The sequence below is a fragment of the Mus caroli genome, chromosome 7 (genome assembly GCF_900094665.2).
Source record: "Mus caroli chromosome 7, CAROLI_EIJ_v1.1, whole genome shotgun sequence".
In the NCBI taxonomy this organism is placed as follows: domain Eukaryota; kingdom Metazoa; phylum Chordata; class Mammalia; order Rodentia; family Muridae; genus Mus; species Mus caroli.
In genome coordinates, this window is record NC_034576.1 from 61,665,689 (window position 1) to 61,679,908 (window position 14,220).

Consider the following 14,220-nt stretch of genomic DNA (forward strand, 5'->3'; position numbering starts at 1 on the left):
ACTGGTAGGATTCACTTGATTCTTATAAACTAAATAAAAAAGGCATATTTTTATTTAAGGACTCAATATATTGTACTTTGATTTACAAGAAGTCAGTGGAATGTGAATAGGCAAAGGTAACTGGTACCTTCTTTTTGTAGAGTTTTGGTTATGAATATCAGGAAAAGGATTCACTTCATTCCCTGAACTTTATTTACTTTGCTATTTCTTTTATGTCTTTTCCTCCTTCCCCACTACCTTTTTGTTAAAGTACTAATTAGGAAATAAAGAACCTTACTCTATTCATCTTCTGAGGACAAAGAGAGAAAGTAAGGAGGCCAGATGATTGCTTGAAAGTTTCACTGGTGTGCACAGGGAATTCATTTTAAGTTGACAAAGCATTTTACCTTTGGCTAGATACATTATGATAGAGGACATACAGGAAATATACAAGTACTTGAAATTTACTATGTTACATTAGAAATTATGGACATAGAAATTTAAGTTTTATGCAATTTTCACACATGAAACAAAGTATAATTTTTTAATGATTTAAGAATATAAAATATTCTAAACTTCAACTGTAAAAAAAAGTAGATTTGACACATGAGGTATGATTTAGTGACCGGTCCTATGTATGGATTAGCATTGGAAGGTTATCAAAAGCTATTATTTTGTTTCCAAGTTTAGAGGCCTTTTATATGTCCTTAATGAATTTATATGCCATGCATTTGGCATTCAAGGGTATCATTTATAGTGAGAAAAGAATAGCTTATTATTGTTAATTAATCATATTGAACCATATTAACCAATTTAATTAACTTAATATTAATAAACCCACATTAATCAAATTAGTCAACATAATATGGTTGATTCTGTATTATGACCTCTGTTTATTTAATTTAATATAATTATTATTATTAGTGGGCTACTACTTGTAACATGGTGCAAAAAAGCTGGTCAGTTTCAAACATTTTCTCTGCTGTCTCCCCTTTAGTAATGCTAAAATTTCAAATTTTGGAATTAAGCCTAGATTTTAATTTTTCAGATTTAGTGCAATGGAGTTCTCTTGGCCAAGTCATATACTCATGCAAATGATAGAAATTATAGCAATTGCAATAGCATCTGATACTTACCAATAGGGCCTAGCATGTAGCAGGTAATATATGCTATTCCATTAATTATTTGAGGATTTCATATATGATACAATGCATTTTGCTCATCTTCACCTCCTATTTTTTTCCTACCTCTTCCAAAATTTACTGAAATAGTCTAAACACTTGTAATTCTTAAATCATTTGAATTCTGAAATATACTGGCATCCTAAGGATGAGGAAGCTGAGACACAGAAAGAGGCTAAGTAAGTAGTTAACTCAGTTACAGAAACTGTTCATGAACCCGAACAATCTGGCCTCAAAATTGTGAATTTCTACCTGTTACAGTTATGGACTTCTAGGCTGAGTCTTCTTATAAAGTGCTTAGCATATCCATTTTCAATAAGTTACAGATATCTTAAGTATAGTGATATAATTTATTCAGGAGTTTCTATACTGTACCCAGATAGTACACATGGTTGTTAAGTTCAGATTGGAATTTTTTGGAACGTTTTGTTTTCTAATTATATATTACTTATGTCTTTTTTTTTCCCCATAAAACTTTTTAGGACTGCTGGTGTTAAGAATTAATTCTTCTGAAATTATAATCTGTAAAACAGTGATTGGAAATAAATTGAATTCTGAAGCTGAAAATCGTCCTGACTTCTTTAATGGTCATAGCATAAGATCAATTATAAGATTTGATTTTTTCAGTTCTTTCTCTTTTACTAGCTGTAGACAGAAGATAATCTTCAAGTTCAAGTTTCGTATGATAATCAGAGTACTTGACAATGTACTGAGTTTATTATTTGGCATGTAGGGAGTGCTAGCTAGACAAATTATAAGGACTTAAGGTGGTAAATGAGGCCTAGAAAAATTAGTTTATACAATGAATTACATTGAGCTGACTTTTGGATGGTCTGATTTCTCCCTTCAGTATTGAGAGTTCTTTATCACATAAAGAAGTAGTGTGTGTGTATGTCTGTGTGTGTGTGTGTGTGTGTGTGTGTTGGGGGCCAGCAGCCTAGTACTCTTAGAAAACTAGTGTTTTGAACTTTGAAATTAATGCTTAAAAATCCTGGATATAAACATAAACATTGGCTCTATTTAAATCATGTAGATGAAGTTTTAAAACTTCCCTACTGATACTTAGAAATTTTTAGTGTTTAGGTACATACTTACAGAAAAAAACGTAGCTAGGATGAAAAAAGTAGCTAGGAAGAATTAACTCAGTCAATTATTTAGAAAAATAGTTAATACTTCGAAACATTCATCCTACATTTATAACTTGATCACTAGCTTTTGTTAAGGAAATAACAAAATTAAAGTAGTTGGTAATTATTTTATTTGGTGCATGCTGTCAGTATATTGAAGCGGTTTGCTGTTGTTAAGCATGCTGAGTTTCCATAAATAATAGGCAAATAAGTCTTCCTTTTGATGAATTTTTCTCATGAGTGGTATCTCTAACTTTGTGATACATTTTAAACTTTATCACATTTATTTATTTTCTGTAGATACATGTGACTGGGCATATGTTTTGGTGTGTTTAGAGTTCAGAGGACAACTTGTGGTAATTAGTTCTCTCCTTTCACCAAGTTGGATACAGGGATCAAACTTGAGTCATCAGGCTTGGCCTTTGTACACTATGCATGGTAAATATACAGGGAATATTTCTAAATATAAGTATCTGAATGAGTTAGGATCGTATGACATACCATTCTTTGTCATACAAAGAATGACATAGTCCTAAAGTCACATATCAGTGCCATATTTGTTTATCTTTAGTGCCATTAGCCACTTAGTTCTATCTAAAATAATGACATGACATGAAGTTTTAGAATGAAATTAGATAGATTCTTTCTACTTGCAGTTCCCATGCTTGTATAGAGCCAAACATATTCCTTAGAATTATATTATTATGGACCAGATATACATTTCAACTTAAATTTTGTGGTAATCTCCAAGAATAGAATTTTAGAGTCAAAGTATAGAATTTAGGTTATGTAGAAGAACTTCTTGTTTGGTAAAATAATTCATTCCTTAAATTGTATTGGTTACTTTGCATGAAAACTATGTTAATCAAATGTTAATTTTAATGTTTAAAGTTGATGAAGTAAGATGAATATGAGTTTCCCCTGATGGAAGTTTAAACCTTTATCTTTCTTATGACAAGAATTTAATGAAGAGTGTTAGTGACAAGTATGGGCTCAAGGTTGTATGCCTTGGTGCTTCTCTCTCGGTATAATATGAAATTAGATAGTTTATAAAGCACTTTTAAATCTCTCATGATAACTTAGTAAAAAATTTTAATCTCTAGAAGTTTGATATTAACTGGAAATCAAGTATTTGAAACTGTTAAAATGAATTAGTGATTTTATATTAGTGAAAAGGGAAACTGCCATGGAGATGTAACAGTGAAGTTTGTTTTTGTTGTTTTCTGCTAAACAGTTAAGGGTCCTATACCATCAACTTAAGCTTATCTTTTTTAAACCAAAGAAAAGCCTACCATATTAAAATTATTTTATAAGCTGACATAGTTTATCACAGCTTTTTAGAAAGTGTTTATTATTTTACTAACACTTTGGGAGGTAATAGTGAATTTCCAGTTTCTACATCTAAATATTGAGTTTATTGCTTTATTGCTTAGCTAACTTTTGCCTTATCTGTTGGGCTTTGTTTCTGAGCTATACTAATAAATGTGCTTATTGTTTGAATGTCTGGTACAGGAAGCGAGCAGCTGCAAAGCATCTAATAGAACGCTACTACCATCAGTTAACTGAGGGCTGTGGAAATGAGGCCTGCACGAATGAGTTTTGTGCTTCCTGTCCAACTTTTCTTCGTATGGATAACAATGCAGCAGCTATTAAAGCCCTTGAGCTTTATAAAATTAATGCAAAACTCTGTGATCCTCATCCCTCCAAGAAAGGAGCAAGCTCAGCTTACCTTGAGAACTCAAAAGGTGCATCTAACAACTCAGAGATAAAAATGAACAAGAAGGAAGGAAAAGATTTTAAAGGTAAGAGATTATATTTCAATTCAAAATGGTTAATTGTAAGCTATATCAGAGATTTAAATGTGGGGGGGTTGTTTATTTGTTTTGTTTTTGTTTGTTTGTTTTTTGCTTTTTTTATTACCTTAAGTTATTGCAGTATAATATAGTAAAAGTCACCTTTTTTGGTAAACTGTGGTAAAGGACTGGTATTTACTTTGTTTACATTTTATTCTGATATTTTACTGATTCATTAGTTGTCAGTCAGAAGCAAGTTATACTCTAAAAATTAATATGATGATGAGTTGAGCTCAGTTTGTAATGATTTATATTGTAGCTAATACCTTATTAGGTCACAAAAATCTACTATGTACATTGCATTTGTCGTAAATACCTGGTATCGGCTCTAGAACTCCAGGGACTGTGGTAAAAGGAGAAATACAAATATAAAGTATAAAGTAGTCTTTTTTTCTTTTTTTAGAAAGCAGGGTAAAATTTTGCAATAGTTATCTGAAAATTACATTTTTTCCTTCTAACATTTTCTTCTTACATCCTGCCCTCTCTACGTCAGGAATTAGATATCTTCATACTGCTTAGGGACGTAACTTACCAGCAACAGTCTTTACTCAGCTCTTGTGGGGTTTTGTTTCATTTTGTTTTGTGCAAGTTAGGTGGCACTATTCTTGTACTTTTAATACTCACACTTCTATTTCCCCAGTAATGAAATTAAAGTTTTACACTCCGATACCTCGTACTAAGGATAGCCTCATAAATGAAAAATAAGCACTCACAATTAAGCTATGTCCCCAATGCATCTAGTCTTTTAAAAATAGTTCTATATTTTGAAAATTCTTCAAATTTCCTACTTTGCCTCATGATTGATTTTGTTCATCTATTTTTTTTCTCTTAATGGAAGTAATTGAATGTTTCAGATTGCCAGGGATTAGCTCCACTATCACTTGAAACATGTTTAAATGAATTAGTGAAATAAAATTATAGTACAACTTCATGATATTACTTTCACAATAGGACTAAAGAAAAATCAGAAAAAAAAATTTTATTCAGCTTTGCTACTCAAAAATATATAGCCAGTCCTATTTCATGAATTTGTTTACATTGTAGATAAGTAGGTGAATGCTAATCAATATTTTGAATGTGGAACTTGCATTGGCTCAATTATACATGTTTCTACCACAGAGTGGACATGACAGAGTAACAGTAAATGAAATATAGTATCCCACCACGGTTCAATGCTACTAACTGTGGGAAAAATCTAGTATATAATGGGTATAGTTGCCTTGTTTTAGCCCATGTGTGTTCCTTTTTAACAGGTTCTTGTTTTTGTGGATCACTCCAAATTTTATTGCCTTTACTTGTCTTCTTTAATATTTCTGAATTAGGAATTAATATATGCTTAATCATGTTTCCCTCAGTTTGATAATTATATCTGTTCAATTTAGTTAGATGTGTAGTTATCAGCTTCTGTTTTTGCATGAAACTGGAGTATAAAATGTTATGTTTTAAAGTTTTTGAGCTGACTTCCAGTTCTGTTTCTACTATGTGAAACCATGACTCAAACAGTTTTCAAGCACACATATATTAGAATGTACAGGTGAATCTTTAAAAACAAAATGTTTCTTTACTTACCTGTTTGTTGATGCCCAGATTAGAACTTTTTATTTCTGATTGCAGTGATTTATATGCACACATGACAGGGGTGGGGGGAGATAGAGATAAACATTTTAAGTAGAGTACTACGTGGAACAAGTATCGATGAATAGTAGTTTGTATTACTAGAATGTCAGAGTGATTTAATTACTGTGCTCTGAAAGGAAGATGTTGCAAATCAAAGGTGTGTAGATCTAGAGCTTTATTCTCCTGCAGGCATGATGTATATTGTTCTGTATGTAGAATATGCACTTTCTAAATAATTTTATAATTCAATGATAGGGAGATAAAACATTATATTCTAACAGTCTGCCTATTTATTCATTACTGATATTTTCTGTGTTTTGGTTACAGTTTAGAGAAATTAGATAGACTTGAATGGTTAAGAAGATTCCATGTATTTTTTTTTTTTTTGAGTTAGAATAATGAGAAATCGGCTCCATGTTAGTGTTTTCTTTCTTACTTATTCTTAGTAGACTAAGAATTGAACTTGGATTGCCATGCTGCCTCAGATAGGGACATGTAACTACTGAAACCCACACTGTAGAAGGAGAAAATTAATTCCTTTAGGTTATCAACTCAGCTCAATATCCTCATCACCTCTAATAAGTAAATAGAACATTTTTTTAAAAAGAAAGAATTGAACATCATAAAATTAAAAAGTTTCAATACTCTACAATGGGCCATAGACAGGTTTGTAGTATATATATAGTTTAGTGCTTTGTGGTTTATGTTTTGGAAGCCATTCCATCAATGAGGACTTGAATTTTATATTGTTTCTTATTGTTGAATTAGGTACATTTAGTAATATGTAGCAATCATAATAAAGATTTTACATGTTAGATATATTGGCAATGTATGAGGTGTACTATCAATGTAACCATGAAATTATCCTAACTTAAATGTTTAATAATTATAGTATGTTACTCTTTGGTGAAAAAGATTAAGTGGTTTCAACATTATTATTTGATAAATATATTACTTTCTAAAACTTTAATATGTAAAATGTTAATTTTTTCCAAAAAGATAATAATTTTTGTTAACCTGAAATGGTAAAGCCTTTGTTGAAATTTACATTTGGCCTAGTGGTGAGAAGCTAGGGACTTTTATGATGCCAGTTCTATTTCTGGGAGAAAATAAATATAGGTTTTGGTGCTTGTGGTTTTTGCTTTCTTAGCTTCTTTCTTCTGTTTGTTTTTAAATGACTGATGACTGTAATAATTTCCAGTTGCTCTGTTAAGAATTGTTAGAACCCGAGTAATGGTCATAGGTAGTAGTAGCTGTAGTAGCAGTTTTAACTTCAGCAGAGTTTACATGAGTAGTAATATCTTTTCCTCAGCCTCTGAATGGAAATTCTGGAAGAAATTAGGAATACATAAGATGAGTTAGTTTGGTTTTAGTATATACAAAAGTATAGAAAGAGTTGATTGTAAATGAGGGGGCTAAGGAAACCTTGTTATAAAACCTTACCTCTGTAGTTTTTTCAGAACAATGCAAAGGAAAATGTTTTCAGGATTTTATGTAGTAGCTTTTTGTTAAGGTTGTAATAAAGTACAGTGATGAAATGACAAGTATATATATTTGTTCATACCTACAATTAATGTTACATACCAGTATATGTCTTGGTTACAAGGCATGTCTTAATTATCAATGCATAATTAATAATTATATTTTGTTCAATGAATGCCAAGAAAGGGTGTGATTGTTGGGATTACTTGTTAATAAGTAAATTACATCATTTAAAAATTCTAAATCAAGTCCAGAATGTTTAGATATTTTACTTTTTCACTAGCAATTATTTTAACAAAATAAACATGTATATTACAACATAAATGTTCTTTTTCTTTCCATTTTCTAGATGTGATTTACCTAACTGAAGAGAAAGTATATGAAATTTATGAATTTTGTAGAGAGAGTGAGGATTACTCCCCTTTAATTCGTGTAATTGGAAGAATATTTTCTAGTGCTGAGGCACTGGTTCTGAGCTTTCGGAAAGTCAAACAGCACACTAAGGAGGAATTGAAATCTCTTCAAGAAAAGGATGAAGACAAGGATGAAGATGAAAAGGAAAAGGCTGCATGTTCTGCTGCTGCTATGGAAGAAGACTCAGAAGCATCTTCTTCAAGGATGGGTGATAGCTCACAGGGAGACAACAATGTACAAAAATTAGGTCCTGATGATGTGACTGTGGATATTGATGCTATTAGAAGGGTCTACAGCAGTTTGCTCGCTAATGAAAAATTAGAAACTGCCTTTCTGAATGCACTTGTATATCTGTCACCTAACGTGGAATGTGATTTGACATATCATAATGTGTATACTCGAGATCCTAATTATCTCAATTTGTTCATTATTGTAATGGAGAATAGTAATCTCCACAGTCCTGAATATCTAGAAATGGCATTGCCATTATTTTGCAAAGCTATGTGTAAGCTACCCCTTGAAGCTCAAGGAAAACTGATAAGGCTGTGGTCTAAATACAGTGCTGACCAGATTCGGAGAATGATGGAAACATTTCAGCAACTTATTACCTACAAAGTCATAAGCAATGAATTTAATAGCCGAAATCTAGTGAATGATGATGATGCCATTGTTGCTGCTTCAAAGTGTTTGAAAATGGTTTACTATGCAAATGTAGTGGGAGGGGATGTGGACACAAATCATAATGAGGAAGATGATGAAGAACCCATACCTGAGTCCAGCGAATTAACACTTCAGGAGCTTCTGGGAGATGAAAGAAGAAATAAGAAAGGTCCTCGAGTGGATCCACTAGAAACCGAACTTGGCGTTAAAACTCTAGACTGTCGAAAACCACTTATCTCCTTTGAAGAATTCATTAATGAACCACTGAATGATGTTCTAGAAATGGACAAAGATTATACCTTTTTCAAAGTTGAAACAGAGAACAAATTCTCTTTTATGACATGTCCCTTTATATTGAATGCTGTCACAAAGAATCTGGGATTATATTATGACAATAGAATTCGCATGTACAGTGAAAGAAGAATCACTGTTCTTTACAGCCTAGTTCAAGGACAGCAGTTGAATCCGTATTTGAGACTCAAAGTCAGACGTGACCATATTATAGATGATGCACTGGTCCGGGTAAGTTTGACTATTATTTAAAATTGGAATTAAGCTAAAACCTACACAGTGATATATTTCAATTTTTTCATTTTATCTATAATTTTGGGAAAAAATAGGATTATTTTAACATTTCTGATCTGTTTTACAATACTTTGTTGCTACTTACCAAAAATACTGGTATCCTGGTTGTCTAATGATAATTCTCTTTTGAAGAAGAATAGATTTTTTCTAGTACTAGGGAAATGACTCAGTAGTTAAAACGTTTGTTGTGCAAACATGAGGACTTAAATCCTTGGATTTTCTGAATACATGTAAAACAGGATATGGTAGTTCCATTTGTAATAGTACTTCCTAAAGCAAGATAGAAAGTATAGACAGAAAAATCCTCAGAAGCTAATCTGATATATAAACTGACAAATAACTAGACCCTGTCTCAGTTGGTAGAAAGCAAAGTCTGATATCTGATGTTCTTTGACCTCCACACATACATTTTCCCCTTTTGGCATTTACACACACACATGCATGCATGCATGCATACATATGCACACAGATGTGCACACAGACAGGCACAAAGCAAGTAAAAGGAATGGATTTTCTGAATCTTGAAAGCCAGCCTCATAAATCTCCATTAAGAAGAAAAGATTTGTTTTCAAAGATTGGAACACATGACAAATGGTATTGTTATACCCATTTTTAAGAATGGAAGACTGAATTGGAAGAAATAATGCAATAAATGTACATTGTAAAAGAATAAGAGCTGCTCTTCAAATTCCATTATGTGTAACACAACTCAGCTTTCTATTGTGAACTTGATGATATGACCAGGAAAGGTTAGTCTATATTATCAATAAGACTTTGGAGTTCTAAGCCACTCTGTCTTGTGTGACATTGTAGGGTTTTGTTTTTTTAAATAATAATTACATGAATCTTGAAACTTCTGTAAAGTGGCTATTTTGGGACGTTGGAATTAATGTTAGTAATACCAGGTAAATCTAGATGATTTAAATGGGAACTCAGGAACTTCTTACTGCCTGATTTTTGTTTTTGTTTTCAAATGACATTGCCTCTTGTCTTCCTTTTTTCTAAGGACGACAAAAATTACAGAGTCCCTGTCAGTTAAACCAGAAATTTGGTTTGAAAATTGTCAGTCATATATTAACAAAATTATATATAAGTAATTCAGGGTATCCCTTGGTATTAATTATTCCTGTTAGTGCTAGTTCTTGTATAAACTTGATGTAAGATTTAGTACTACTTACAGATTGAAGCATCATCCTTATAGTCTAACAAATAATATTAACTCATTAACGGATAACTAACAAATAATATTTATTTGAGCATTTTTTTGGGGGGGGATGGATTGTCATCTGAAAAGCCTTAAGACTGAGCTAAATACACATTTAATAAAAAATTTATGCACCTGTCCTACCTGATTTTTTTTTCTTATTTTCTTCTTATACTATTTTTTTTTCTATAATAAAGTTATTGAGTTAAGAACCAGTAAAAACTTAGAAAGTATTTGTAAAATTTCATTTAGGACAAAATTAGCCCTTTCTGTATTTTCCTAATTAATTGTTGCAGTAAAATTAACAGTTTAGTCTTGTAATTATGCTAACAAACTGTTGCTAGTAAATATTATTTATGTCAACTAGTCATATGGTTTGACATGATTCATTTGATAATATCCATATTTGACTGGTATTATTTTATAGAAGCCCTGGCCTTCATCAATTCTGTGTGTTTGTCTTATTGATAAGCAGTAGAATTTTACAAAGATACATATTTTTTGAGAAAATTCTTAAGCTCTTCTTCTTTGTCCTATATTGCTTTCTTTTCCACTTCTCTTTTTTTTTTTCTCTCTTTCTGGATCATTTTATACTGAACCCCTCTAAAATTTCTTGGTTTTTCAGCATATTAGTGGGAAAGGGTTAGAAATAGAAGCAAAGACTCAGACATTAGATAGAGATCAAATTGATGACCCTGAGCAAAGGATAATTCTTATAGTCAGATTAATAGCAAAAGGGTGGAGGTTTACAGCAAGCTGTATTCAAAAGAATACCCATAGATGAACTGATGGAATTCTACTCTCTTTCCTTGTCTTTATTCTCCACAAATCCCTATTGTTTTGAAACTTTGTTCTTTCTTTCATAAAAAAGCTTGGCAGAATATTCTTGTTAATCACAATCTTTTATGACCCGATCATTTTGAAATGCATATTAAGGTTGTATAGGGAAGAAATGAGAAGTTTTGCAGCGAACTCAACATTAATAAATAAATAAATAAATAAATAAATAAATAAATAAAGGTTATAGAACCCTAACCTTAAGAGCTATGAAGGAAATAATACCTTTTTCTCCTTAGTTTATAAGTGAGGCCTAGAAAAGATTACATATGTGACTTTTGTAAGTTTTCTATTGAATCTCACATTTCAGTGTTAATTAGACTAGATGGCTTAATGGTAGACAGTAGGCCAGTAAATTAGAATTAATTATTTTTGTTTGTTTTGTTTTTTTTTGTTTGTTTGTTTTTTGTTTTTCGAGACAGGGTTTCTCTGTGTAGCCCTGGCTGTCCTGGAACTCACTTTTTATTTTTATTTAATAAAGAATGTTTATTTAGCCTATCCTTGGACTTGTGATCTTGTTTATCTTTTCCACTTGAGTGCTAAAATTATAAGTGTGTACAACACTCCTAGCCAATTTTCTTTTTTGTAAGCAAAAGTTTATTCATTATTTTCAATCAGTATAACAACTCTTTCCCCCAACTGTTATTTTTAGAAGATCTGTCTCACAAGAGAATAGACAGTATAAAAGTATAAGGTACTATTTTTTAAAATTTGTATCTACTAGGCAATAAATAAATAATAAAGAAATCTACAAATTCTACTAAAAAGAAAAACTTCAATATCTCTTTTGCTTTGTTTTGAATGTTTTTGGCCTTTTATTTTTAAATGAGAAAATTATACAGATATAAATACTAATGAGATCCCAGCTTCCATTTGAACAACAATTCTAGTGTAGAAGTTTTAACTGATTCTTAAAAAAACAAACAAACAAACAAAAAACCCAAAACAGATATTCTTTGTAGGCTGTTGTGTTGGTTTACTGGATAAAGTCACTTGCCACTAGGCTTGATGACTGAGTTTAATCCACAAGACGTAATTAACTCCTAAATCTTACGCTGTGAACGCATGTTCTTTGGCACATGTTTTCTTCTACCACCCAGCAAATAAATGGCACATTTTTCTCCTCTTTTTTTAAAAATAAAGTGATTTCAAGGATATAGCATATATAAAATCTTAAAACCTTTTTTTTTAAAGTGGTTTAAGATCAGATGTATCTAGAGACAGTATTGCCATGTGCAAAATGCTTTAGACTGCGTTCACAATCTAAAGGCAGAATTGCCCAGAAAATAAAAACACAGCAACAGAATTTAAGGTCTGGACTTTTAGGAGTTCAGATTAAGAATTCTGATATGAAAATGTAGTGGTCTGTTCTTTAGATGTTTTGGTACATCTATGCTACAAACCAATATTTGGGAAACAACAGTTAGTACAGTTTATAAGTATAGATTATTGACTAATTTCCATGTGTAGAATATTGCCAGTATTTAAAAAGAATAATGAAGTCAGTGTGACTAAAATAGGAGTTGACAGTGGTGTGGGACATGAAGAAATTTAGTTAAGTTCTAGAATTTTCCATAGTTAACCAAAAATAATTGCTAAGATGTAGAATTGGAAAGAAAAGTCCTAAAACCCAGGAGCTGGCACACATAGATGAAGAAAAAGTTGTTTGAATTACTTCTTCAATTTTTCTGAAAGTCTAGATGCATTGTCAAGCTGAGCTTCCATCATTTCTCTTAGTATAAATACCTATTGCAACAAGAACTTGATTTAAAAAAAAATCATTTGACATACATTGCTTTAATAATGGAGTTTTTCTGTGCTGCTCTAGGTGTAATTCATTCATTAGTAGAATTGTACTTAATGTGATTTCTCTTATTTAAAATTATTCTAATAGAAATTAATGGAAGCCGGGCGTGGTGGTGCGCATCTCTAATCCCAGCACTTGGGAGGCAGAGGCAGGCAGATTTCTGAGTTTGAGACCAGCCTGGTCTACAGAGTGAGTTTCAGGATAGCCAAGGCTACACAGAGAAACCCTGTCTCGAAAAAAACCGAAAAAAAAAATAAAAAATTAATGGAATCCTCTTCCCTTTATCTTCAAAATATTTTCTTACAACCAGAATGGGAGAGGAAGTAGTCAGTATGATAAGAGCTTAGCATCATATAATAAAGAGAGATTCTTACTTACAGAAATGAATGTCATATTTAGATTTTGGATAGGACTTAGGATTTAAGATGTAATCATTTAACTCAGCTGTTACCCACTTAATCTTTAAGAACAATAGACTGATCTTGAGTTGTTTAAAGAGAACACGAAAAAATTAAATTTATCAAGATAATTGCATTTTTGATCAATATTTTAATGATATTTATCAAAGTGTGTAAATTACTCTTCTTTACCCTTCTTGGAGAGTCTAAACATTTTTAAATAAAGCTAATTTGAGTGTTGTTTCAACTTAAATAGTATCATTAGCAGTTTTTTTTTTTTTTTTTCAGTTATGTCAGCATAGGATTTGAGATAGTAACTTTGGATGTCTAAAGGTTTTAGCCTGTCTGCCTGCCTGTCTGCCCCGCCTTCTTTCCTTGTTTCCTTCCTTTCATATTTATTTATTTTCAGACACATCAGAAGGGAGCATCAGATCCTATTACAGATAGCTTTGAGCCAACATGTGTTTGCTAGGAATTGAACTTAGGGCTTGGAAGAGCAGTCAGTGCTCTTAACTGCTGATACATCATCCCTCCAGCCCTGTCTAAAGGTTTTAAATGATGGCGCTAAATTTTTTTTAATCCTTGAAGATATGGTTATAGAATGTTTTTTTGTTTTTTAAATCAGTATATCATTCTGCTTAGAATTCTGAGAATTCTCTCATATAAGGTTCAGCTTGTAAAAAATGATCTCTCTAGGATTTTGTGTTGCCAAATAAATTAAGAATAATATTTTAACAGTTGATGAGAGTGAGATTTCCTAGTATGAAAAGAAGTACAGTTAGGAAGTAATAGTTACTATTGTACATTAATACAGCATAATAATACCATTGTATTTTTTTTTCTCCAGCGCTATCTATGAAACCAATACTACCTATTTTATCTTATACTTCCAGAAAGATACATATAAAAATTCATTAGTATTTCATAAATTAGGTCAAGAACATATGCAGATTTTTTGCAGAATTTTAAGTATATCCCAATATTTTTTCATGTATCCAATTACATGTAAGACAGCTTGATTTTACAAATTCATTTTTAAAATATAAGTTTAATTTTTTTATACTATTCTTTAGTTA

General features: G+C 31.4%; 1 protein-coding gene across 7 annotated transcripts in view; it reads left to right on the plus strand.

Annotated features, from left to right (window-relative positions):
* Positions 1 to 14,220, plus strand: part of Ube3a (ubiquitin protein ligase E3A) — a 77,581-nt gene that overhangs the window by 39,774 nt on the left and 23,587 nt on the right. For 6 of the 7 annotated variants that reach the window (XM_029479339.1, XM_021166374.2, XM_029479338.1 and 3 more), the window contains 2 exons: positions 3,800 to 4,089; positions 7,589 to 8,835. In XM_029479339.1, coding sequence (XP_029335199.1) covers positions 3,800 to 4,089; positions 7,589 to 8,835 — 1,537 coding nt within the window. Of the gene's footprint in view, positions 1 to 2,587; positions 2,726 to 3,799; positions 4,090 to 7,588; positions 8,836 to 14,220 lie in introns of those variants that run through there. The other variant, XM_029479340.1, reaches the window with a different exon arrangement.